At 42.0% G+C, this 26,831-nt stretch overlaps 1 protein-coding gene across 3 annotated transcripts in view; it reads right to left on the reverse strand.

Moving 5' to 3' along the window:
• The window catches only part of Ryr2 (ryanodine receptor 2), a 574,535-nt gene that overhangs the window by 202,966 nt on the left and 344,738 nt on the right, over positions 1-26,831 (reverse strand). For all 3 annotated transcript variants that reach the window (XM_026788350.1, XM_026788349.1, XM_026788348.1), the window contains 5 exons: positions 22,042-22,125; positions 17,759-17,918; positions 16,092-16,239; positions 5,341-5,549; positions 3,936-4,110 (listed from right to left, as the gene is read on the reverse strand). In XM_026788350.1, coding sequence (XP_026644151.1) covers positions 3,936-4,110; positions 5,341-5,549; positions 16,092-16,239; positions 17,759-17,918; positions 22,042-22,125 — 776 coding nt within the window. The remainder of the gene's footprint in view (positions 1-3,935; positions 4,111-5,340; positions 5,550-16,091; positions 16,240-17,758; positions 17,919-22,041; positions 22,126-26,831) is intronic.

The following is a 26,831-nucleotide window of genomic DNA, read 5'->3' on the forward strand; positions in this document are numbered from 1 at the left end:
GTACCCACATAATATATTATAGGCCAGGATCTGCCAAGAGGGAGAATATGCAATCGTCTGCTTTCTGAAAACAAATTTCATTTTTCTGTGGCACTGAATAGCATTCCATTTTAAGCATGTACTGGGTTTTCATAATCTGTCCTCTCTTGATGAATCAGCAAGGTTGGGTTCCATCTCTTTGCTGTAGCAAAAAGAGCAGTAACAAACATAGATGATGGTTTTAAAGTAACATTTTAAAGTGAAGTATGTCTACAACTTATCATGGAAGTTCACTGAATTTAATTTCAGATTGAAAAAGAAGTGTAAATCAATCTACCCATAGTAAAAGAATGATTTTCTTTGATATATATATGTATATATACACACATATATATATGTATAAGATTAAATATGGGGGAGCTGGAGAAATGGCTCAGAGGTTAAGAGCACTAATTGCTCTTCCAGAGGTCCTGAGTTCAATTCCCAGCAACCACACGGTGGCTCACAACCACCTGTAATGAAATCTGGAACCCTCTTCTGGCCTGCAGGTATACATGCAGACAGAACACTGTAAACAAAATAAATAAATCTTTAAAAAATATTAAATATGGGTAGACATTAAAATTCATCTTATAACTAAAAAAAGGTAAGTTAGAGGGTAGGGAGATATTTCAGTCACTAAAGCAACTGCTGCCCAAACATAAAAACCTGAATTTAGACAATGGCCATCCATATAAGCAAACCAGGAAAGCCAGACATGGTTGAGCATGTATGTAAGCCACCTAGCACTGTAGGGGCTGGAAAAAAAACATGACAGATGCTAGAGCTAATTGGCCAGCCAGTCAGAGAAGTCAGTGAGCTCTGGATTCAGTGAGCAAGCCTTCCTCAAATGAGACGGCAGAGAGCAATAGTGGAAGGTATCCAATGTCAATATTGGCTTCCACAAACACCTGCAAACACAAGCACACACACACATAGACATACGCACACACTAGACACAAATAAAACAGAAAAGAACAATAAAACTAATAAACAATATTAAAATGCAATCATTTTAGGTGGCTCACACAAGAATGACGCCATTATTTCTTATGCTGTCGTAGAGCTAACATTACTCAAGGAGTTTATGCTTTGGAACAGCATTTATAATAAGCTTAAAAGAGATTTATTTTAATAACACCTTCCAATTCTTTATGAAGGAGAGAAATATACCAAACATCAAAGTTCTCTTTATTTTTATATAATTTTATAAAATGTTTATCTTTAATGCTATATGTATATGTGTATGTCTGCATAAATTTATGTGTACCACATGTGTCCAGGTGTCCACTGAGACCAGAACAGAAGAGGGTGTCAGATCCCTTGAAGCTAGAGATACAAGATGGTGAGTCATCTACAAATGCAAGGTTATGGATGCTGAGAACTGAACGCAGGTCTTCTTCAACAGAAGGAAGTACTCTTACTCAATGAGCCATCTCTCTATTCCATTTCTATATAATTTATTCATATAAAGTATAGAAGTAACATGTGAGTATAGGTTCTTTTTCCATTGAATTCATACTAATAAATTGTACATATACATATATGTACATATATGATATACATATATACATAATTTACCATAGCTGTAATGCAAATAAAAATTTATTTACTAAATCAGATGGTAGATAGGGATTTGGTACAAAGCTAAGTTTGCTAATCCCTGTTCCCTGTTTTTCACTTCAAATACTACTATACTTGTCCCAGCAAAAATTTAATAAATACCCAGGTTATGATCTATATACTGGGGCTATAGCTCTGAACAAATTCAAAAGAGCCATTAACTGGGGTCACTTATCAATGAACACAAAATCCATAAACTATAAAGGAAACAAGAAAACAATTACAGGGGTAAAACTGGGAAAATGGCTCAGTGTCTAAGGGCGCCAGCTGCACCAGCATGAGAAACTTAGTTCAAATCCCCAGATATCGCATAGGAAGTAGGTAAGATTACACACATTCCTGTAACTCATGTGGGGCAAAGAGGGGAGGATCCTTGAGACTTGCTGGCTGCCAGTAAGCTTCCAATTCTGCAAGAAACCCTGTCTCAAGAGAATTATATCCCAACACCATGAAACAAGTTTCTATAAAGCTTTATATACACCCAACATCTCTAGAATGTTGGTCTCTCTTTCCCACCCTTTGCATTTGTGATCATCTAGTCAGTCACCTTAACTGACATGCTAACAGTAACAGAACCTAGTGATATACTTTCAAAGAAAGTCATTCTTTCAATGTCTCTTAGCATAATTAATGCAGACGAGCTCAACTGATATATCAGTCTGAGCCATACCCCAATCTGTTCACATGGTGTGTGTGTGTGTATATACATACATATATATTCTTATAATGAAGTTACTTCTTGTAGTATAGGACAGATGGCTTTGACTTTGACAAGCTTTTACTTTCTGGTGCAAACCTCTGTCCCCACAGCAGAGCATCTGTGATGAGTACACTATCACAGCCTAGAAGATGACAGTTCCCAGGATGTGAGGCAAAACACAGCCATAAAAACCTATAGCTCAAGCTATAACCAAAGGAAGCAAGAACAGATCATAAACACTTCCCCAAAATTAGCAAATACCTCATTCTTTAACCTTCCTGAAAAAAAAAAAAAACAGGAATCCACATATACAATGCAGCTAGATAGGCCAAAATTTTATTTCATATAAATCTGAATTGGGGGTTAGAAGAAAAGGAAAGCTAATGGTTCCTTGTGGGCAACAGTGTGCTGATCATTTGTGACCATCTTCCCATGCATTATTTAATATTTACCCCATTTTCCCTAGTAATATAACAGTCAAGTTATTAGGTCATTTGTCTGGGATCTAACAATTAAGAGACTGTCATAAATTATGTGCTAATTAGTATTAATATTGTATTAGGTTTCGTTGCAGAATTTGTTTTTACCGAGTCTCTCCTCCTTTTTTATATACCCTCCTACCACCCTATATCCTTCTAACCCCAGTAACCCTCCTTTTGGGCTTCATGTCTCATGTGTTCTATGACCCTCAAAACCTTCCACACCATGGTTCTTCTTCTTGTTTCAGACCTATATATAACCAGATCCATGTTCATACATATGTACATATTCAAACATTAAAAACCAGGACCCACATATTAGAAAGAACACGTCATTTGTCTGAGTCTGGGTGAATTTTAAGTTCTATCCGTTTTCTTGAAGAATTCATGTTTTTACCTCAGAATCAAATCCCATTGTGTATATATGCCATATTTTCACTATACATGCATCAGCTGATGGACATCTAGGCTGATTCTGTTTTCTGGCCATTGTGAATAGAGCAGCAATGAACGTATGTGAACACGCATGCCTATAGTCAGACAGAAAATGTCTTGAGCATCTTCCCAGTGATAAAGCTGGCCTACATGGTAGTTTTTCATTTAATGTTATACAAAATCTCCACACTGGTTTCTATATGGTAGAATCCATACACTGAGTGGTACTTAAAAGTGTCAACCTCCTCAACAAACTTCAATCTATATGAAGAGGAGACCTGGTTTTAGTCATCTTTGTCACCCCAGACTCTGGGAGAAGGTCTGAGCCATGTTAGATTCTCATTCTTCTTTTGTGAAGTGAATGGACAAAAAAAGAATGCTGTAAACCGCTGATGAACCAGGGGTATTCGGAATGAAGAGTCAACGCTGTGGGAGGCCACGCCACTGGCCACCATTTGTTTCGTCTTAGGCACAGACATTTTCACCTCATCAAAACCCTCTCTAAGCAGGAGAGATGTCTTCAGTGCCTGATCAGATCAGCCTCATGGCACCCAGCAATTTACAGCTGCAACTCATATGCCCCCTCGCCCTAAAACGACTACCGGACCTGGCCATGCCTCAGAACAAACCGCGGCATGGTACTGCAAACACAAATGACAGGAGAATACCATGGCACTTACCATCACCAACGTCAAAGTCCTTGAAAGCCAGCTCGGAGCCTGAGTCATCCAGCAGGATCTCGCCATTCAGAGTGAACATCATGGTATGTTCGTTCATATCAACCATACAGCCCACAACATCACCTGCTTGCCAAGAGCGGCCGTAGTGTTCATTGCCCTGGTGCCACCGCTGGGCCTGTGGGGGGTGGAAGAGTCCCTTGTCACAGTCAGATAGATGAACAGCAGTAGGGTGATCTCAGTCTTGGGATAGAGGGGTGTCTGGGAACTCTAAATCCCTAATGCAAACCAAACAATACTCCAAGCTTCTGAGAGTTAATCTAACCATATGTACTATGCACTTTTATGGTTTACTTTTACAAACTATAATGAAGGCTTCCCATGATATGGGTTGCTTTTCTCTACTCCCATTGTACAAACAAGAGCTGGCATCATGCTGGGTACCAACCACTGGGAAAAAAACAACAACAAAACATTCTCATGTTTGCCTCTCTCAAAATATGATTCCTCTTTTGGGGACCATTGTCGATACCACTTAAACAAGAATGGGATTCTGGAAACTTCTCTATTCCTTCTTAACATCAGAAAAGCTTCAAATCACACCTAAAAATACTCTGAAAATATCTGTGAAAATAACAAGTCCCAAACCAAACATGGATACTATCCCATTTATATACAAAGCAGAATGTCTATTATAAACACAGTTGGATACAGAATTTCAACAAATGTGAGTTTGGGATACACTAATTTATAGGAACAAAATTACTCATAGGAGTTATTTTGTCACATAAATCCTTTCAATTTATTAAGAAGTACCACCTTCATTGTGATTTGCTATATAATGTGTTATTACACTCGTATAAAAAACTGATAAAAATTATTCTTGATGTAACATGTTGTTTTTAAATTTTTCAACTGAATTTGCATCAAAAGGCATTACAGTTCAAAGTTCCCCTAGCATCTCTATTGCCCCACTTGTGTCCCCCAAGTTGAGCATCTTTTCCTGTCGATGGGTTGCTGGGTGAAGAGGGAACTTTAATTTCTAAAGGTTGTTTTTGCTATGGCTCACTATGTCTGATCACCAAAGCAAGAATGAAGCCAAAGCTGCCTTGTTTATTGGTTTAGTCAAGGTCCCCCTATATGAAGCCCAGGTTGGCTCTGAACTCCGGCCTCGGCTTCCTTGGTGCTGGCATTAAAGTATGCACCACCACACTGGCTTCCTGACCACTTCTGAAAGACAAGAAAGAGTTGTCTCTTTGACAACTTTTTGGCAAATTTCCCTATCTCTGTAGGGCAGAGAGAGTCCTGCGATGACTACAAGGATGTATTCAAAGTCTGCTGTGTAACCAGCAAGGAACCCTTGGACCCATGCAAGCAGGACAGGTCAGGGCTCAGCAAAACTACTCACCTTAAAGCCATCAAAAGCAAAGGCACGTTCATCAGAACCCAGCTCTAGATCCGGCTGGCAGCCTGGCCTGCTCCAGCCCACCCGCATGTCTCCAGCCGTGACTGCCTCGAATTCAAAGTACCAGCGTCCAGCCTTCACCGCATAGGTCTTCTCAGCCCTGAAGATGCGGAACCTCTCCCCAGTGCCGCTGCTCACCTCGGCTCTCGCGGCTGTGGGTTCGAGAGACTGGAGATCATTGGGTGGGAAGTTGAGAGAAAAGCAGGGCTTGACCTAAACTCAATCATAAAACCTACCGGGAGGACAACTACCCCACCCCACCCCATCTCCTGCTCCACCATCTACCCTCAGGTCCGTCAGGTAGAAGCATCTGGTAAAGCAGAAAGCCAGGCAGAGCTTCTGGGGAAAGCTGGGGAGAAACTCAGCGACTGACTTCACAGGTGAGCTTCCCCCTTGTGCCCCTTTCAGAGAACGAAGGCCAATAAGGCCTAGTGGCTTAGTTCATGTGGTTCAGAAAGAGAACATGACATGAACCTGAAGTCAGGTGGGAAAAATGCATTAAAATAAATAAATTACCCTGCAAATAAATAAATAATAAGCGTGTAACTGGCCTGCCTATGCCTCTCCCTTTGTCTACCACACTATTTAAACAGTGGATCACCAGAAATGGAGGTACCCAAATCTCCCCCCGAGGAAAAGAAAAAGCTAAAGTTCTGGGGATGGCAAGGAGAAGAACGTCTGTCTGGGAGAAAGATATAGAACTTATCCTGGGATCCCATGGGAGAGACTGGACTGAGAGGATGTTGGGGGAGGAGAGGTGGTCACCTTCCTGGCCTTCTATTGAAATCTTACCCTGAAGACAGGTGCTGAAGAGGGACTGGGGTGGGGGAGGAGGGCTGGAACTATTTATCCCTCCTCCCAGCGTGGCTGTACTAACCCAATCTCTCATTTATCCTTTTCACATGAGTTTGGGTTGTTTAATTGGCACATCAAGGATAGGTGGCTAAACTACCCTGTGGGGCATAGGCTGGAACCCCAACTCTACTAAAAGGTAGACATTTCTGGGTAAGGAACCAGAAAAGCAGAGGGAGGAAGGGTGAACATTGTAAGAGCTAAGAATGACGGCCGATGACTGATGCCCACTACAGGGAAGCTAACAGGCTCTGGGTTAGCATGCAGGCGTTTTCCATCCTCCCACACCTTCATCAGAGGCTGCAATACCGACAAGTGCGTCTAAAGATGGGGCAGAGACACAGTTCCACATCCAAACCAATGCATGCAAATGGGAAAATGCATGTTTGAATATTCTATACCTACGATGTCCAGGAGGGGGTGCTAGCTGCCACCTGTGGATATTGTGCACTTAAAATGTTTACGTCACTGAGACTCAATTCACTATTTGAGGCATGTCGCTGGTGCGCACCAGACTGACGTAGGCTCCAAAGAATATATGCTATCCTTTTTTGGAGATAGATATGCACATTTAAATGTTTGTTATTGTGTATGTGTGTATGTTTTCCTGTGTGTATGCATGTGCGTGTGCGTGTGCGTGTGTGATGTGTGTGTGTGTGTGTGTGTGTGTGTGTGTGTGTGTGTGTGTGTGTGTGTAGTGACTATGAGACTGAGAGAACCAAGCAAGGAACCACAGGCCACCTAGACACCTGATACCTACAGCCTGAGGAACCCTGAGAAGGCACAACCCACATTAATCTAGGAGAACTGGACTGAAGAACTAGTCCAGTGAATGGAGGAGCAAGTTAAAGGAAGCCATCACCCCTGGTTAAGACTTGAGCTGGGACCCAAAGAACAAACTGCAGTGACTTCAGGAATGTGACACAATGCATTGGAAACAGACCAGAGGAGCTCTCTCTTCCCACTCAGCTGCTGGCAGCTGGCATGGAGTTGGCAGATGCCAGATAAACAGCGGCTTTCATCTATTGGCACTTAGGTTTGGGCAACATTTACAAATAATAAAAGTTGAGAGGAAATGACCAAATGAAACTACACAAGTCACTAAAGCTGAGTGTGGTGACACACTGCACACCTGTAACCACGGCACTTGGGAGTTAGAAAAGGCGCGCGCCCAGAGCTAGCTGAGCTACACGTGACCTTGTCTCAAAAAGAAAACAAGGAGGCAGAGCTTGGTGGTAAATGCTTTTCACTCCAGTAGGGAAGAAGGCAGAGGCAGGTAGATCTCCATGAGTTCCAGTCAGCTAGGATTACACAGTAAGACCCTGTCTGATAATAAAATAAAATAAATAAAACAATCTAGAAAAGCTGCAGAGGTCAACAGTAAAGACACAATTTGCCCATAAGTACTGGGTAGAACATGGAAGTGAAATAAAGCAAGAGGGAAAACATTGGCTGTCATGTCAGGTGACTCCTAATATGAGCTGGGCTAACACACTACTCCATGGCTGTTTATGAGTGATGAGGAAGGTGGGAGTTACGGACACAGTGCTGGAGCACTGCACAGCGCTGGCTCGGTGTTCACTAGCTAACCCACATTTCTGAACACAGCAGACAAATGACTTTAGCTGTGCACCCACTGTTGAGCCTACTGGGCTCCTACCGAGAGTACCTTATCTGCAGATAACCTGCTTAACCTCAGTGGATCACAAAATAAAATGAATAGAGATGAATGAAGAGCCAGAGGGAGGTACAAGGGGAGGAAGGAGGTACAGGGGGAGGAAGGAGGTACAGGGGGAGGAAGGAGGTACAGGGGGAGGAAGGAGGTACGGGGTGGGGAGGAGGGAGGTACGGGGTGGGGAGTAGGGAGGTAAAAAAGAGGTGGAGTGTGGTCAATATGTATTGTGTACATTCAGGAAGTTGTCTGAAAACTAAATAATTAAAAACGTTCCGGTCTATTGCTGAATAAGCAGATGTCTGAGGAAAAACCTCAGATATTGTGATAACTAAAGCAGCCTCCCCTGTGAACGCATTAGTGGCCCTTGTGACAAGAGTCAATATAAACCAGGAAAAGCCAAACAAAGTTCAGAATTCAAATGTTGAGTCCTCAGGGAACTGATGCTGGAGGATTGCCACAAGTTCACACTCAGCTTGGACTACAATCAGTTCCAGCCACCCTAAGATACTCTGAGAGCCTGCCTGAAGAAATCTCATGTATCCTGAGGAACTGCTTACCAGCCCTTCCTTAAATTGTGGCTGCAGCTGCTCTAAACTAATCTAAGAGTCCTAGAACATGAACTGTGACGTTCATACTCAGGACTTGTTTCTGGTAGTTTCCTGTGTTTTAGTTAAATACAATCTAAGTGTCGCTGATAAATTCAACTCATGCTTTTCCAAAGGATGAAATATTTCATTCTCCAGTTAACTAACCAAGCAATCTGAGACTTTGGTGTGTGTTGTAGCAGCAAACACCTGAGCACAAACACCTGCACAGGACCCCAGCAGGAGCCAGGGAACAGCGATTCTATAAAAGACACAGAGCTCCTTTCCAAGTAGAAGAGCCCCACAGAGGGCTTGATCACAGACACTTGGCAGGTCACTCTAACTTGTGTGAGTTTGACAAATGAGGTTTATATTAAAAAATAAATAATATTTGACATTAAAAAGGCGAACCCTGTAGCAGGGACCTTTCTCCTGTACATGACCAAGCCTACTGGGACTTGAATCAAGAAAGCTGGGAAGTAGATCTGATCCAAGACTATGCTTCCTGGACCCCCAGAGCTGGCACAGAACAGCGGGTGACTGATCAGATAGATTGAGGGTAAAGTCTGGTGTTATATTCTAATGTTCAGTTTCTCACCGGCACACAGGTTTAGGAGCCACCGACCACTAGAGGGCGGTAAGAACCTAACTACATATGAAAATGACAAATTCCACCCAGAAGCAAGGACGGCAGCTTTACTTTTTAAAAAATCTTACACATTATCTAGAACGTGCCAGGTGCATTTACATCATACTTTAAAAGTAATTGGTTCCAAACCAGCCACCCTTTCAACTTCCTGGCATTACATTTAATAAAGTAATTCAAATCTTGACAAAAATCTTGTAATGACTAAGAATACGTTCTACTTTCAGATGTTTTAATCCATCATCGAGAATACTCTGAAGGTACCACAGTTCATATACTGACTGTGAGTTTCATTCAGAATGTGGGAACATTCCCCTGAAAAAGGGGAAATAAATTACAGCTATACCAAATTACACAGCGTTAGGCTCAATTTTAGCAACCTTTTCTGCTTTTAACATGTTCAGATGTAAGCCACAGCGGAAGGGAATGTTACCTTATTTATTGTTATTAAAGTGGGGGTAACATGCAACTGTGCACATGCAGAAGTCAGAGGCAGCTCTGGGAAGTCTGTTCTGTCCTGTGAACATGTGTTCCAGGGATCGGACTTTGGTCTTCAGGCTTGCATAGGGGGTGTTTTCACCCATGAGCTACCTCTAGGGCCACAAACTAATGTTTTTAATTTTATCTTAAGAAATAGCCAGACTGATTTGGTCTTATACCTTAAAATCTTTCACACCTTTTATTCTCTACTTTAGAAAAATCAGTTTTTTCCCCAAAGGCTTCTCAGCCAGTCCCTCCACCTCCCAGCATCCTCCCCCTCCAATCTGTCCCCTCTCCATTACCATAGTTATATTTCTGTGATAAATTGGGATAGCATAGCAAGCTCCTGCCTGACAACTTCCTGGGACTGGTACCCTGCTCAAATATTTCCACATTTCTTAGCTAGGTTTTCATACATTCCATGTTTTGCCTTAATCATCCTCCCATCATCCATGGCTGCTCTCCCCTGACCTGTTCCCTATATTTAGCCCAAGGATAGAGCCATCCTCTGGGTCTTTTCATATAACCATACTTACATATTCTCTGCTAGAAAATGTCTGGCTCTGATCTACAATTGATGACATTTTGATCCACTCAGTATCTAACTCAGAAAACAATGTCTCCCCTAAATGATATCTCATGTGGTGAATTAATCGTTCGTACCTATTTTCTGTAATGTGCAACTGAATCTCTAATGAGGGGGGCATGTTATTATGCTCAAAGTTATAACCATACATGAGAAATGATCTCACCTCCTATTGCAGCACAATACAACCCGAGCCTCATGGGTCAGTCACTACTCATGTGACTTCAGTAGGACAGAAGGCTGTCAATCAACTATTTCTTTGTGTGTTTGTATGTATTCACATGTAGATGTGCACACATTGGGGATTCAAGAACGTGTGCATGCGTGTAAAGCTCTGACATTCCTGTTAGGTGAATCCCTTTATAACTCTCTATTTTCTGACACAGGACATCACGCTGAACATGGAGCTCTCTGATTCAGTTAAACTAGCTGGCTCCAAGCTTCTGGGATCCACCCGTCTCCACCTCTGGGCACTATAGTGGCTATAGTCATGTGCTGAAATTCTTGCCTGTTCATGTGGGTTCTGAGAACCATACTCAGTTTCTCATGCTTGTGTGGCAAGGACAGCATTGACTGAGCAATCTTCCAGGATTTCAGTCAACTGGTAATGCTTCAGTTTCTAAATTCTGATGAGATGAGTCAGTGCCTGATCACTGTTTCTCCTCTCTTTTTTCAGTTCCATCTATGAATATTTCCATTTGCAAAATCATTAAGTTCCTTCTATTCTTTGTCCTTTTTTTTTGTTTTAGACTTTTTTTGTTTGCTTTTTGTTTTTGTTGGTGGTGCTTTTTTGTTTTTCTTTTTTTTAAAATTTTTAAAAATATTTATTTATTTATTATGTATACAATATTCTGTCTGTGTGTATGTCTGCAGGCCAGAAGAGGGCACCAGATCTCATTACAGATGGTTGTGAGCCACCATGTGGTTGCTGAGAATTGAACTCAGGACCTTTGGAAGAGCAGGCAATGCTTTTAATCACTGAGCCATCTCTCCAGCCCATAAATACATTATTTTTGCTTTGCATTTTTTTCCATTTATTTATTTATTAAAGATTTCTGTCTCTTCCCCGCCACCTCCTCCCATTTCCCTCTCCCTCCCCCAATCAAGTTCCCCTCCCTTGTCAGCCCATAGAGCTATCAGGGTTTCCTGCCCAGCGGGAAGTCCAAGGACCACCCACCTCCATCCAGGTCTAGTAAGGTGAGCATCCAAACTGCCTAGGCTCCCCCAAAGCCAGTACGTGCAGTAGGATCAAAAACCCACTGCCATTGTTCTTGAGTTCTCAGTAGTCCTCATTGTCTGCTATGTTCAGCGAGTCCGGTTTTATCCCAGGTTTTTTCAGACCCAGGCCAGCTGGCCTTGGTGAGTTCCCGATAGAACATCCCCATTGTCTCAGTGTGTGGGTGCAAAAAACCCAGGATAGCCAAAACAATCTTATACAATAGAGGATCATCTGGAGGCATTACCATCCCTGACTTCAAACTCTATTACAGAGCTACAGTATTAAAAACAGCTTGGTATTGGCATAAAAACAGAGAAGTCGACCAATGGAATCGAATAGAAGACGCTGACATTAACCCACAAACATATGAACACCTGATTTTTGATAAAGGTTAAGCTAGGCTGGCTTCAAACTCACTGAGATCCTCCTGCCTCTGCTTCCCAAGTGCTGAAATTAAAGGTGTGTGCTGCTACCACCCGGCTCCCTTTTTCCACATGTGTGTACATTTGTGTGTGTTGGTGTGAGAGAGTGTGTATGTGCCACAGTGTGCATGCAGCAGTCTGTCCCCTCTTCCACCATGTGGGTCCCAGGTATTGGACTCAAGTCATGAGTCTTGGAACCAAGAACAGAACTTGTTACTGCTGGGTCATCTCACCCGTCCCAGACCCTTCTTTCCTTCTTCTCTTCCTGCCATTTTATAATCTTCTTCTGCCTTACAGTCTTTTCCCTACCTGCTCGGTTAGTCCAAACTCCAAACCAGTTCGCTGCTCTGCTGAGCTTGCTGGAAAACATAGACACAGATACACACACACACACACACACACACACACACACACACACACACACACAGTTTCGACCTTTAAACAGACCATGAATGTTTCTATAGAATCTTAAATTTGAACTCTTCATGCTAACCTTTGCTGCTGAATGCTGTCACAAGAGGAAAGAATGCGTAGAATTCTCTGCTCCACAGATCAAGGAAGGGGACACTAGCAGCATTCATCCCTCCCAAAGTCCTGGAACGTAATCTAAGGTGATGGCAATCCATGGAACGTGTACTCAATTAAAAAGACCAATGTGCACACAGGAAGTTTAGTGATCTTTTTAACATGTCCATCCTCAGGCTCCTTCTCCAGCTCCAAGATATGCTGAAACTCAACAGCCCCTCTAGCACAGTGAAAAAACAGTTACCCACAAGTTTCTGGGCCAAGCACAACAGGGCCGGAACACCTCCAAAGGCCAATTTAGAGATAACTGTCAAGATTTTACCTCCCGATCCTTCTTCAGATAAATCCCAACTCCAAATTTTTCTGTATTTAACCTGACTTAAAAGTTAGCTCAATACAAATACACTTCTCCATGGGGACAGGTGTTAAAGACAGCAGGGGCGATTCTTCCACATTGCAGCTGCTCAAGGTAGCAGTAATGATGAGATAAAAAACAGCTGAACAAACAATCTGACAGACACCTGGAAAGGAGATGCCCACAGCAGGTTGCATGGGGGAAAGAACTCTCGTTTTCCTAGAAATCTACAAAGTTATGCTTATGTTCCTGGCTATGCATATAATTCAGGAAAGGTCTGAAAACTTCCACCTGGCCTTATCTATAAAAGACCTTGAGGCTGTGCACAAGCAGCAAAGAAATGCTAAGGTGGAATTATAAACCCATTGGCAGGATGCTAGAAGCACAACCCAACAGGCAGGTGCAGCCTCTCCCCAGACAAATACTTTAGGAAGCCTTGGTCACTTAGCAGCTGACCACTAAGTAAATGAACAGGTCTTTAAGAGGCCATACGGGACAAACACAGACTCTACAAAATTAGCTCAGAAAAATCTTTAAAAAAACAGTAGCAATATACATAATAATTAAATTCAGAGTTGTCGCAGTGTATTATTTAAAATGTCTAGCTTCTAACAAAAGTTCTAAGGTATGCAGAGACCACAACCATATACAGGGATAAAAGAAATAGGCAACAGAAATTGACTCTAAGGGAGGTTGGGTCCTAAAGAAACACTAATTCACCACTTCAAAACTTTAAGAAAGTGAAGAAAGTGTGTGAAGGAACCAAATAACAGTCTAAGACTTAGCAAGACGCCCATCAGGCCAAGTGTGGGGTCTACAGCTCAGTGGTAGAGGACTTACGATTCAGTCTCCAGTGCCAGCAAAAACAAGAACTTGACAACCATTGAACTGGAGAGGTAAGGTTGTATTAGCAATAAATTCTATACACATTAGAATAATGATAATAATGATAAGGAGACCCATGGACAACTCTAGGCCAGTAAAGGTGGCATGTTCAATTGTGCAGATGGATTTATCAGTAAACATAATCAAATTCTCCTAAAGAACCGCCTCCAGGATCAGAGGATTTCAGTGCAAAGCTGGGAAAGCCTCCTATCAAAAAGGACAAAACAGAAACAAAACAGACAGTTCTTTCAGCAGGGGGGTGGACAAAGGAGGAGCAATTCCTGCTATCCATCATGAAGCCAGCTTTATTCTATCAAAACACAAGAAAGGCATTACAGGAGATGTCTGTACTAAAATTTCCTATGAAGATAGATGCAAAGGTTCTAAAGCAATTATCAGCAAACATTTTAGCTGTACACAGGAAAAGGAGATCATTTATCAGGACTAAGTAGAGCTGTCCAAGAAATAAAAATTTGGTTTAATATTCAAATATCAACACTTTACAGAATGTCAAAAGAATAAAAGAGAAAATAAATATTCCTCTTTGCAAGCAGCAAAAAACATATTTAACATTTAACAAGTATTCATGGCAAACTCTCATAACAAACTAGAAGATCTGTTCAGTGTCATGAATGATCTCTATTTAAAAAGAGGTTATCCTTAGCTACTGTGGGTTCCTAACTACAATGGCTGTTTCATGTCCATAAGAGTCACTCTGCAGCCACCCCTGTCTTTCACAATGCTCCCAGAGCTACAGAGAGCTCTCATCCAAAACTTTTGTCGGCACTGGGTCTGCATAAGAACAAGCTGGCCAATAGACAGGTAGGATGGAGCAGGGGCCTAGGGGCCCTCTCTGTTGAACTATGTCCTATTTATAAACTCAGAGAAAAGAGAACTGTATGCAGTTGTGTACACCCTGATGATAGCAGTAGACTCCAGTCGAGAATTTCTATCCAATTCTCACAAAGATGGCCCTAAGTAGACTAAAGGGATCACAATGCAAGAGTCATAAGTCTAGGACAGGAACTGGGGAATGAGAGTATTGATAATGGCAGGGTAAAATAAGAGGGCAAAAGTAATCTGAAAACAATATATATATACACATATATGAACTTGCGAAAGTAGCAAAATCAATCAATAAAAAAGAAAATTTATGAATCCAGGGGAATATTCATAGGAGAGAGAGAGCTGTCTAGAATAATCAGAATCCTGAGTTTGGGTCCCAGTATGGGAAAAAAAGATTCAGACAAAAACTTACTTATTGTTAATACCATGTCTAACACTGAAGTGTTAAAATGCTTCCCCCGAGACTGAGCCTAAGTGGGGCAAAAGCTCTCTCCACTCTTTTTCCACAAATGATGGAGGAGAGTCTTCTGGCTTGTGTTAATTTCATTGGTTAAATAAAGAGACTGCCTTGGCCCTTTAATAGGACATAAAATTAAGTAGGTGGAATAAACAGAACAGAAGGCTGAGAGAAAGAAGCTGCGTCAAGGAGTTGCCATGATTCTCCCACTCCAGACAGACGCAGGTTAAGATCTTCCCTGGTAAGCCACCTCTTAGACTACACAGATTATTAGAAATGGGTTAGTTCAGGTACGAGAGTTAGCCGAGAAGAGGCTGGAACTAATGGGCCAGGAAGTGTTTAAAAGAATACAGCTTCCATGTAATTATTTCGGGGCATAAGCTAGCCATGTGGGTGGCCGGGTACCGGGGATACAGCCCCGCTGCTCCTATTTCAACACACATTGTTCTGAATTCCTCACAACACTCAGTCAATCAAAAAATAAAACATAATTATTGTAAAGGAAAAAAAGTAAGGCTTTGCCTTATTTATATAGAAACAACTCTATAAATTTATAAAATTAAACTGAACTGATACATGCATGCATGCACACACACACACACACACACACACACACACACCTCCAATCAGAGGATAGAAAATCTACCTACAAATACCAACCCATATCTCACATTATAAAACATCCTACTAAATAAAGTTATATCAAAACTAATTTCACATACAGTAGTACTAAATGATGTAAGATATAATGTACACATTTTATTCTAAAAAACCACTGAAAGAAACTAACAAGAGTTATATACCATGTTCATAAATGGGTAAACTATTAGTAAAAGATCAATCTCCCCCAATTGATCTTTAAATCCAATTTGTTGTTTGATCAAAATTAAACTGACAGGTTGAACATAAGATACACAAATGCCAAGAAGGAAGAGGAATAACAAGTGGCATAGGGAAGTGAGCCCTGCAGAGATGCTGTCCAACAGTGAGCCACCCACTAAGAGATGGAGCTAATCTTTCAGGGACCACCCAGGCCACCAGCCTGAAGTGGACACCTAGAGTTGGAGAGGCATTCTTGCCCCCCCCCCACTTCTATGTGCTCCCTGGCTATGAAAACCCATTACACGGTTTTGCAAACAATGGGGACAAAGCAAACCAGTACCGTGGTCCTGATCGGGAGCTTCCAGGTGGTAGCCATAGCCCAGCAGTGTGCGAACCGCCTCTCGGAGACTGTCTTTGTTTGACTTCTTGGTTCGGTCATCCAGGAGGGTATAGGGAACAAGACGAGGGTTTCTTCTGTTCTTGACATCCTGTATCAGGGAGAAGGTTTGCAGTCATCTGAGCCATGCAGCAGTGCTGGGGGTGGAAGTTAAGGTTTGATGCAAGGGAAGCAAGCAGTCTACAGCCCCACAGATAAAGCCTTCATATCTGAGGAAGCACCATCAGGTCCTATGCTACCTTAACTCAGAAGGAACTGCAAGTCTCCCTCTCCCCTCTCCCCTCTCCCCTCCCCCCCCTCTCTCTCTCCCCCCGTCAGGAAATAACCCACGGCCACTAATCCTCTGAAATCTAGAAAACTCCGAAAATTTGTTTTCTTTTTCCCTAAACTGAACAAAAACTCATTTGGTGCACTGAACAGATGCAAGGCTGTCCACGACTTTACTTAGTCTTGGGGGTGTCATCATGCCGAGACTGCACTGGAGAAGTAATCTGCTGTCTACTGGCCCCTAAAAGTACTCTGTAGCATGTAATATAGCATCTTACCACTCTGCAAACCAACCAGGACAAAATCTTAGATGGAATCCTGATAATCAGAGCTGGGATTCAGGAACTGGATCTACTTTAATTTCATTGTAGTTCAGTCTCTGTGTTTCAAAGTCCCTCCTGTGCAGACTCAAGGAAAGGAATGCCTAAAACCATACTACAGACCTTACTCTTGTAATATGATCCACTTTGTGAAAGCTAGGGCTTGTAGCTCAGCTAGCATCTGTTGTCATATCACACAGAGCTACGGTCAACAAATTGTTTTCTTTAATGGATTTATAATAGTGCGTATATGGTTGGCGGTGGAGCATTGCCTACCACAGCACACATGTGGAAGTCAGCGGACAAGTTTGTTGAGTTCGTTTTCCCCTTCCACCTTTACGTGGGTCGTGAGGGTGCGACTCAGTTTGCTAAGCTGAAAGGCAAGCACTTTGTCTACTGGACCTACTGAAACACCTTGGTGGTCCAGCAGTAAAAAGATGCTTTGACCAGAAGGCTAAACACACTAAGGTGTGATAATGTTTTGTTTGTGCTGTAGCAAATAAAGCCTGTCTTAAGATCAGAGTGTGGAGCTAGATACACTAGTTAACCATGGAGGTCAGGCAGCAGTGTCACACACCTTTAATCCCAGCACTCGGGAGACAGAGGCAGACTGATCTCTGTGAATTCAGGCAACCCTGAGCTAGGCAAGGATGAATTGGTCTGAAAGAGAAACAGAGCTCATACCTTTGATCCCAGCACTAGGGAGGGGCAGACAGGAGTAATATGGCTGGGCAGAGAGAGGAATATAAGATGGGAGGAGACAGGAGCTCAGAGCATTCAGTCTGAGGATTTTTAGAGACAGGATTTGCCCCTTGGATCTGAGTGAGGATTTGGTAGATGTCAAAGCTCTCTCTAATGGCTGGATGCTCTGCTCCTCTGATCTCTCAGCTTTCGCCCATAATATCAGACTCCAGGTTTTTATTATAAAGACTAGTTAGGATTTCACTTCACTAAGATGTCTAGGTGAGCCGTGAAAAGCCTTCTGTTGAAAATAACTGCCCGCACTCAGAGACTCCTGGGTACCTGCTGGATGCCGTAAGTCCAGCCCTGCCGGATTCGATCCCGGGCCCACACGTTGTGAGCATTTTCAGCCAACTTGTCCACCATTGCTTCCTGAGAGGGGGTGAGTTTTATAAAGCTCAGATCCATGGGGGCAGGCTTGTATCCACTGGTCAGCTGGTAACTGCAAAGCAAACAGAGCAACTTCAAATCACCCATTTTGTTGAAATCCTGGGGGCAGTCCTGCCCTGGTTCATCTAATCCCAATCATTCTGTTGAAGACTGTGGTGAACAGGCCAAAAGAGCAGTTAGTAAGCTTAAGTCCCTTTAGTGTTAGTTGCTACCTGGGTAGCTGGAGAAGTCATGGGATCTTTACATTTCTGTGCGCAAGCCAACAAAATATATAGAGAAGGAGCTTAGCTGTCTCTAGAGGTAGAAAGGACTTACAAATGTGTGTTCCTAATAGTTGAGGTTTGAGAGGGGATGCTGAAAGCAAAAATACTGATTATCTAAAATGGGTTCCAAGAAAGCAAACTCGGGTTTGCAAGCCAAGCAGTTTACCACCTGTAAACTACACCCAGGACTGGAAACTACAACTCAGTTCACCTGGGATTCTATAGCCTTGTGCAAGGAGAGAAAGGAAGCTTTAAATGAATGTGCTTAAATAGCTAATAATCTCATTCAAACTATAGTGTCTAGCGCTTCACCTGAACCACTTCACATTTACTCCTTTAACTTCAAATCGTCCCACACAGTAAAGATAAATACAGGCATCGTTGAAAGTCATACATTCAACCGGCTGGATTGGAAATGGCTGATAAAATGAATGGTCACAGGGAGCTAGGCATTACGAAAACGACCTTTGTGTCCTAAGAAAGAATCTGGGAATCAAATCAGGGACTAGGGAGATGGCTCCATCAGGTAAGTGCTCCCTGTGTAAGTGTGAGGATCTAAGTTTATATCCCCCAAACCCAAGATAAACTGGATACCATAGTACCCATGTCTGCAATCCTAGCACTCCTACAGTAAAGTGAGCAGCAGAGACCAAAGAAGAGCTCCAAATGTTCACGGGTCAGCTAGCCTTGGGCACACAGTGGCAGATAAAGTTCGACTCAAACAAGGTAGGTGAGGATCTGAACCTGAGCTCTACTTTGACCTCTACGTACGTCCCACAGCGCATGCAAGGTCACAGTCGTATATGTGAACAACCACAAACACACGAGCCAAATCACTAAATCAAACGGGGCCTTTAAAAGGAACATATAAAACTATTCTATTTCCTCACACTAATGTTATTTAATAAGGTACACAGCGATCAACCAATGACTCATACAAAGTACCATCTTCCTGGAAAAACCAAGAGCTCGGGTTTTTTGACAAAAGAAAAATGACGTCAATCTTGAAAGCTTAATAGCTTGAAATAAAGCTTCAAATTGATGCCAGAAAAACTAACAAGAAATAAAGGAATGATCCCTGTAACGATTCTTGAAAAGCAAAAGCCAGTAGCCTTTCAACAACAGGTCCATCTATGCATTACATCCTACCTTCCAGAACTCTCTGAAATAAACCCTAACAATCATAACTACAGCCACCTCTCCTTTCACATATTTGTTGGACAGTAGCTTTTTACTACATCTACTTCAACATGCCAGCTCCTGTGCCAATAACTCTACATAATCAACTCATTAAATGTATATACATATGTACATTATATACATAATATATAATTAAGCAAGTATATAACTCTAATCCATTTACTTGACAAAGTACCAACATTCTTTCGCAATTACTATCTTTTAGTTTTATTTTGACATGTACATAATCTAATAAAATAAAATAAGAGCTATAGTCTGGGCATTGGTTTTCTTTAAGGTCAAATTTCGTTTTTAAATACTACATGAAAAAGAGAACAAAAGGAAGTAGAGTGGTGGTGGTGCATGCCTTCAATCCTAGTACTCAGGAGGCAAAGGCAGGTGGGTCTCCATGAGTTCGAGGCCAGCCTTGTGTACAAAGTGAGTTCTAGAATAGCCAGGACTGTTATACAGAAAAGCTCTGTCTTGAAGAGAGACAGAGACAGAGAGACAGAGACAGAGAGACAGAGACAGACAGAGAGAGAGAAAGACAGAGAAGAGAAGAGAAGAGAAGAGAAGAGAAGAGAAGAGAAGAGAAGAGAAGAGAAGAGAAGAGAAGAGAGCAAAAGTAAACTAAACCAATTCCACTGAACTGCCCATTCTACCTGCATCAAAATCCCTGAAGATGCATACCAAAGAGAAAGTATTGATATCACTTGGGTGAGCGGATGGGGATCCTGGGAAGTGGCAGACCAGTTTTTTACTCCACTCCCACAGAACCCACAGACTTCCTAAGTGGGTACTGTAAACTAGCCTAAAAGAGATCAATCAAAGTGTCTAGCCAAAGCATGGCAGAACACCAACACTTAGTGAGTCCCTGTGTTTCTCTGCCCACCCCCACCCTACTTAGTATTAGTCAAGTTCAACGAAGCTGAGAAATCACTGTCATGAAAGATGCATAGTAAAGATTAGAAGATGAAGTCCAGGTTAAGTGAATGTTCGCTGTTAATCTCAATAGGAAATCAGCTCTTCCGGGGCCTTGGGACAAATGGGGACACGTCCAATGACTGCACAGTGGAGATATGAACAGCATGTCCTGCTGGAAGTACATCTAGGAAGGAACACTTGGCTGACATTTTCATGGAAAGGGTATAGAGGATGCTCAAACAACGCTTTCCAGAAAACAACTAGAGCAGAATTAATTTGAAACAGAAATTAGAATTGGGAATGTCAAGGCATATACTTCTTCTAATATCTCACTTACTTTTGTTGGTTTTAAAATAAATATTGAATGTGGTGAGGTGGTCACACCTCAGTTCCTTCTGGTTGGGATTTTCCTTTACTTTTCAGCTGTCTTGAGTCAAGGCAAAGGATCATCTCAAGAGAGAAGGATTGGCCACCATGTAACTTAGAAGACACCATCTTTTCAAAGAGAAGGTAGGAAACGCAATGTAGTGTGTGGAGGTGGAGATAAAGTTTTAAGGGAAAACTGAAAATGGAAAACAATTCCAGGTAGATTGTGACAATGTCTAGGGACTGTGAATCTGTTTTCATGAGATACACAGAAATCAGGTAAAAGATACCACTTCAAAATATAAACACAGGAGGCTGAAGAAATGGTTCACTGGGGAAAAGTACTTGCCACACAAGCCTGATTATCCAAATTTGGGTCCTCCAGAACCTGGTGAAAGCAAGGTATAGGAACACAAGCATTTGTTATTCGAGTGTCCACTACTCAGAGATGAGACATAGAGGCAAGGGAGTCTCCAGGGGCTCGTGGACCAGGTAGCCTGGCTTATGTAGTGGCAAAGAGACAAGGTAGAAAGGTTGTTCACTGATCAGTGTGAACCTACACTGGTGTGGAAAGGCCTTCTGTATATGTGTTGCTTTGATTGGCAAATGAAGAAAGAAGCTGCTTTCAGCCAATTGCTTAACAGAATATAGCCAGGCTGGGAGATATATATATAGAGAGAGAGTAAACAGAGGCAAGGAGACGCCATGGAGACACCACAGGAGAAAGACGCAAGCCGACAGCTGGAACATTGCTGGTAGGCCATGAGTCTCATGGTAAAATATAAAATAATACAAATGGGTTAATTTAAGAGATAAGAGTGAGTGTGAAGTATGTATAAGCTATAGAGCAAGCAGTGTTGTAATTAATACAGTTTCTGTGTGCTTATTTCAGGGCTGAGCAGCCAGGAATGAACTAACAGCTTCTGTCAACACTACACCACACACAAAAAGTGTACATACACACAAATACCCATAAAGTGTGTGCATAGGTGGTGTACATGTGTGCATGTTTCCACATGCCTTCAAGAACTACATGTGCATGTATACATGAGGACTTGCTTATCAGCATGTGAATACCCAAGTATGATGTCCATAATCCTCCTCCACTCCTCTTCCACTTTACTCACTGAGGCAGGGTCTCTCAATAAGAACTCACCACCACCAATGAAGCATGTCTCCCTAGCCAGCTTGCTCAAGGGAACCTGTCTCCACCTTCTGAGGCTGCAAGCTCATCATGCCCACCTGGTATTTATGTGAATCTATACTCCTATCTCCACACTTGAAGGCAAGCACTTAACTCCTGAGCTATCTTCCTGGTCTCGTAAAATTTTGAAATCTAGATTGTATAGCTAAGTACATAGGCTGTCTGTCTCCTCCAAGGTTTATTCCAGGGTGCTGAAGATACACACCTACTATCAGATAAGGGCGAGCCACTCAACTTACTTCTTGGGCAGCTTCATCTTCTTCACCTTCTCCTCAGCGTGTTCATCTGCTATGCCAACATGACATCCTAATGCCAGCAAAGTCCTGAGAAACAAGAACAAGAGATGAGCCTGAAGAACCACTTCCCTCCATCCAAAAACACCCAGCACAAGAGCATGTGATGGGAGACCTCAACTTCCATCCTGCAAAAGAGTACAAGGCTCTGCCTCCAAAGGTAAAGGAAACGTGTATCCATAGGTTATATACTTCCAAGGAAGGGGAAAGACAGTGAACACTGAAATGGCACAAATGCTTAGCACTGAAAAGCTGGCCCCTCCCCTCAGCCCTTTTCTACATGTTCTTCATTTTCTCAACCTTGGGTGTTCTCGGGTCTTCTGTGTTGTGCTGGACTGGAGATCTCTGCATATGCCAAATCACATACCTAGATTTGCACATGTGTGTTAGCACTATCGTGTTCTACTTTTTACCCTAATGAGTGTATACAGGAGCTATTTCTCTGTAACTTGCTATTTTAATATTCTCCAACAACCTTCATGTCATTGCCCTCTCATATAAAGCTGATTCCTTTACAATTCCAAAGGGATTTATTTATTGTACTTTTGTTTTTTTCAATTATTTTATGTGTATGAATGATTTGCCTAAATGCATATATGTCCACTGTGCGCAAGTCTGGTGGCTGTGGAGGTCAGGAAAGGACATCAGACTTCCTGGAACTGGAGTTATGGATGATTTTGAGCCACGATGTGGGTTCTTAGAACTGAACCTAGGTCCTCTACAAAACATTTATTGCTCTTATCTGCTGAACTATCTCTCCAGTGCTATTTATTATGTTCTTTAAATATTTTACTTATTCATTTGATTTATTTATGTAGATGGATATACATTTGAGTGGTAGTCAGAAAACAGCCTGTGGGAGTCAGTTTTCTCCTTTTATTGTTTAGGTCCCGGGGATCAAATTTCATTTCTCAGGCTTGGTGGCAAGGGCTTCCAAATGCTGAGCCATTTCATCACTGAAGAGAACTATTTGTTTTTATTATTGAAACTGTCAAGCTGTTTTTAACCCATTTTCTTTTAATAGACTTTTAGGGCTATTTTTGTTCTTCAACTGTTTTAAATAACACTATACTGAATTACTAAATACTGAATTACTAATACATACTAGAACCAAACACTGCCTAATATCCATCTATATATCTAGATATTCACATATATGGATATCTCTCCATTTATTTTATTTAGCCATCTAGATATAATTGCATGGATGGATGGGTAAGTGGAAAAACATTATTGATAGAAAATAAAGAATTTACCTATTAAAACAAGGTTAACCAGCAATAGAAGAATAGAAAATTGTCTCATAGAGTGAATGCAAGTTGTATTTATTTAATAACAGTGCCCTGGTGCAGAAAGTATGTTAACTCTTGCCCTTTACTCAATCCTTTATCCCTTCAGTAAGTATTAGTTAAATGCTGAAGAGCTGAGTCCTGGGCAATACACAGTAGGAACTTCTGATTCAGGTCTTGGGATCAATGAGACATGCAGAGGGCTATGACATTACCAACTGGGGATGCCAAAGCCAGCTCTGAAGTAATTAAAGGATGACAATAATGTTTGGATTTGTCTTAAATTCAGGTAATTAAGCCTATGAATATATGCCCTCTAAGAAATCTGATTATACCATAACTCCTAAACTGGTATATATGTATGTAGAGTGTGTGTGTGTGTCCTACGTGAATTTTAAAAGCTCTGATGCTCCTATTAATAAAAACTGGTTCCTCAAAATTACACTTTGCAAAGGTAGGGACTGTGAATTTATGTTGACAACTTAGGTTGTTATATGGATAATGACACTAAAGGCCTGGCCTGTAGAAAATTCAGTTGGTGTCTGTCACCTTCTTATGGGCTTTTTGTTCAGTAGTATTTTGTTTTAATGATGTGTATGTGTATGGGCTTTCCACATGAGTGCAGTGGCTGGGGTTGGACTCACAGGGAGTGTGGGTCCTCTGAAAGAGCAATATGCACTCTTAATCACTGTGCCCTCTCTCTAGCCTCTCCCTGTGGGCTCTAACAAGAGTCAGAGGCTTCTACAAACTGTAGGGTCACCTTCTCAGTACAGATTTCAGCAGCCTTTTAATCCTGTTCCCAGAAAACACTTCCTAGAGGAAGTGTGGCTTCATCTCACACAGAGAGCGACCATCATAGGCAGGGCCTGAACAAAGACACAGGGCAGTGGGGATCCACCAGGTTACTGCTGTGGATAAGGCCTTTTGCAAAAAAGCTTTATAGAACTCCCACAGTGAGCAGAGAGTGCGAGCAAGAAGGCTCTCACAAATAATTACAGTAAAGCCAGATAAGGTTCGAACTAAGGGCAAGTTACGTTTTTAATAAGCAGTTTTGAGATCTACCCTAATAATAACTAACACTCAAAAGTGAGGCTCTATGCACGTAAAGGGTTGGCTAAGCAAGGAAAGGCTTCAGACTGCAGACAGCACAGATGTCTATAGGAGCCAAGGTCTGTAGATGTGTGTGGTGGGGAGAGCAGAGCTGATGGAGAAGAGGGACATTTGTAAATTACAGGTAGAAAGAAACCTGAGCCCAAGCTCGGCATCTTCTCGAAGCACAGTAAGTCTCTTGCTTGTGTCTCACTAGTTTTTTTATATTAACTCCAGTGAGTCACTGTATGAAGGTATCTGATCACTCTTCCAGATCATTCCCTGAAAGTGTTTTTTGATTGAGAGGAACATTCAAATAGATTGACTTTGTGAAACTCCGAGAAAACACTGGCAAGTCTCAAGCCAAGAGCTGTGTTTCAGAAGAATTCCCTGGACTCTGAACATTGCTATTGGTTCTGTGGACTAGCCCATTACAATTACATATGCCACCCAATCCAGTATGTATCTCTTGGTCTGTGTCTTTTTCTCACTGCTTCTGTGTATAAATATGTCTGTGCCTCTTCTGTCCACCTCTGTGTGTACCTGTCTATGTGTTTGTCTGTCTCTCTGTCTATCTCTGTCTCTATATTAGTGTATCTGTCTGTCTATCCATCTTCTTCTGTATGTGTGTGTCTGTGTGTGTGCTTCAGTGTGTCTCTTTCTCCCCATCCCCCACACCCCAGTGTGTTTGTGTGTGTGTGTGTGTGTGTGTGTGTGTGTGTGTGTGTGTGTGTGTCCCAAGAACCTGGTATGCTTGACAATGTAAATGTGTGTAGGAGCAGTGAGGCTTTATCCTCTCTAATCTTATTTTTAAAGAAGCAGGTAAAATCAGTGAACCAGAAACCATATGCATGCACACTACTTAGCTGTGAGAAACAAAAAGGAAATGTTCAGAATGGAGTCATGAGCAGCATCATTAGCATTCCCTTCAGGGAAACACACTACACATGGGCGTCCACGGATTCATCAACCCAGTCACCTGGAGCGCTTAGAAGGAAGACGCGATTATACACAGCAGTCAAAGCGTTAGCACACTCCATGCAAATCGGACATTTCTACACTCAGTGGGCCTAGCTGCCAATTGTTCCAGCGGCAAGGAATGCACTGCAAATTTAAGTAAATTGTTTTGTACAAACCGCCATGAACTACAGAACAAAATGTATGAATGTTATGTCATGACTACACACAAAAGCTAGAGTTCCAGGGTGCCAGAACTGGTCATGGTGACACGGACTATGTTCCTTAGCCCAACCATCTTGGTCATTGTCTGCCTTCAGGAGGTTCCATTGACCCCCACCTAGGAACTAACCAGCTGACCCTGTGTTCACTCCTAATGTGTTTTTCTCCATGACATTAAAGTTCATCAGTCATATGTGGGATGCTCCTGAGCCCAAAGCCTAGCATCTGAAACATCATTTGGGTTGTATATTCTGAGTCTGTGGTAAAGTGCCTTCAGTATGAATTATTCCTTGTTTTTTACAAACATGAAACAAAGGAAAGGGACAAACACAGAAGTGCATAAGGGAGTAATTTGATCAGAGCCATTTCTATAAGACACTAAGGATGGATATGGTGGTAGGCAGGGGCTATAGGGGCTGGAGACACGGCTCAGCAGTTAAGAACACTTGCTGCTCTTCCAGAGGATCCAAATTCTGTCTCTGGGACCATGTTAGGTATCCCACTACTACCTATAACCTCAGCTCCAAGGGATCTGACACCCCTTCTAGCCTCCACGAGTGTACACACACACACACACACACACACGCACACACCACAAATAACAATAAAAGTTACAGGATTTAAAGTAACATTTTAAAATAAAATCTGAAAACATAATCCTTTACTTATCCCATCCCAATCAAATTGTTTATTCAGAGGAAAATGGTATATCCCCAATGTCCACCAGTCGAGTCAACAAAAAATAAACATATTCTAAGGGGTTGGGAGATAGTACTGAGTCAGTTCTTGCTGTGCAAGTATGAGGACTTCAACTGGATACCCAGAACCCTCGTGCAAAGACCCATGCAGCAGTACATGTCTGTAAACCGAGAACTAAAGAGACACAGAGAGAGAGGACGGCTGGGGCTTGCTAACCAGCCAGATTAGTCGAATTGGTGAGCTCCAGGTTCAGCGAGAGCCCTGCTCAGAAAATAAGGTGGCAAGCACTCCAGAAAGGCACTGGTGTCAAACTTGCTTATGAGTGCCTGTGTGTATACATTTGCACACATACACACACAAACATATACAGATTACACACACGTTCTACATATACTGTATAGTATGCATGCACACACACACAGAAATGTACACACACACACCACATATACTGTATAGCTGCTTTTATGAGATGGTATAAAT

The sequence above is a fragment of the Microtus ochrogaster genome, unplaced genomic scaffold, assembly GCF_000317375.1.
Source record: "Microtus ochrogaster isolate Prairie Vole_2 unplaced genomic scaffold, MicOch1.0 UNK2, whole genome shotgun sequence".
NCBI lineage: Eukaryota > Metazoa > Chordata > Mammalia > Rodentia > Cricetidae > Microtus > Microtus ochrogaster.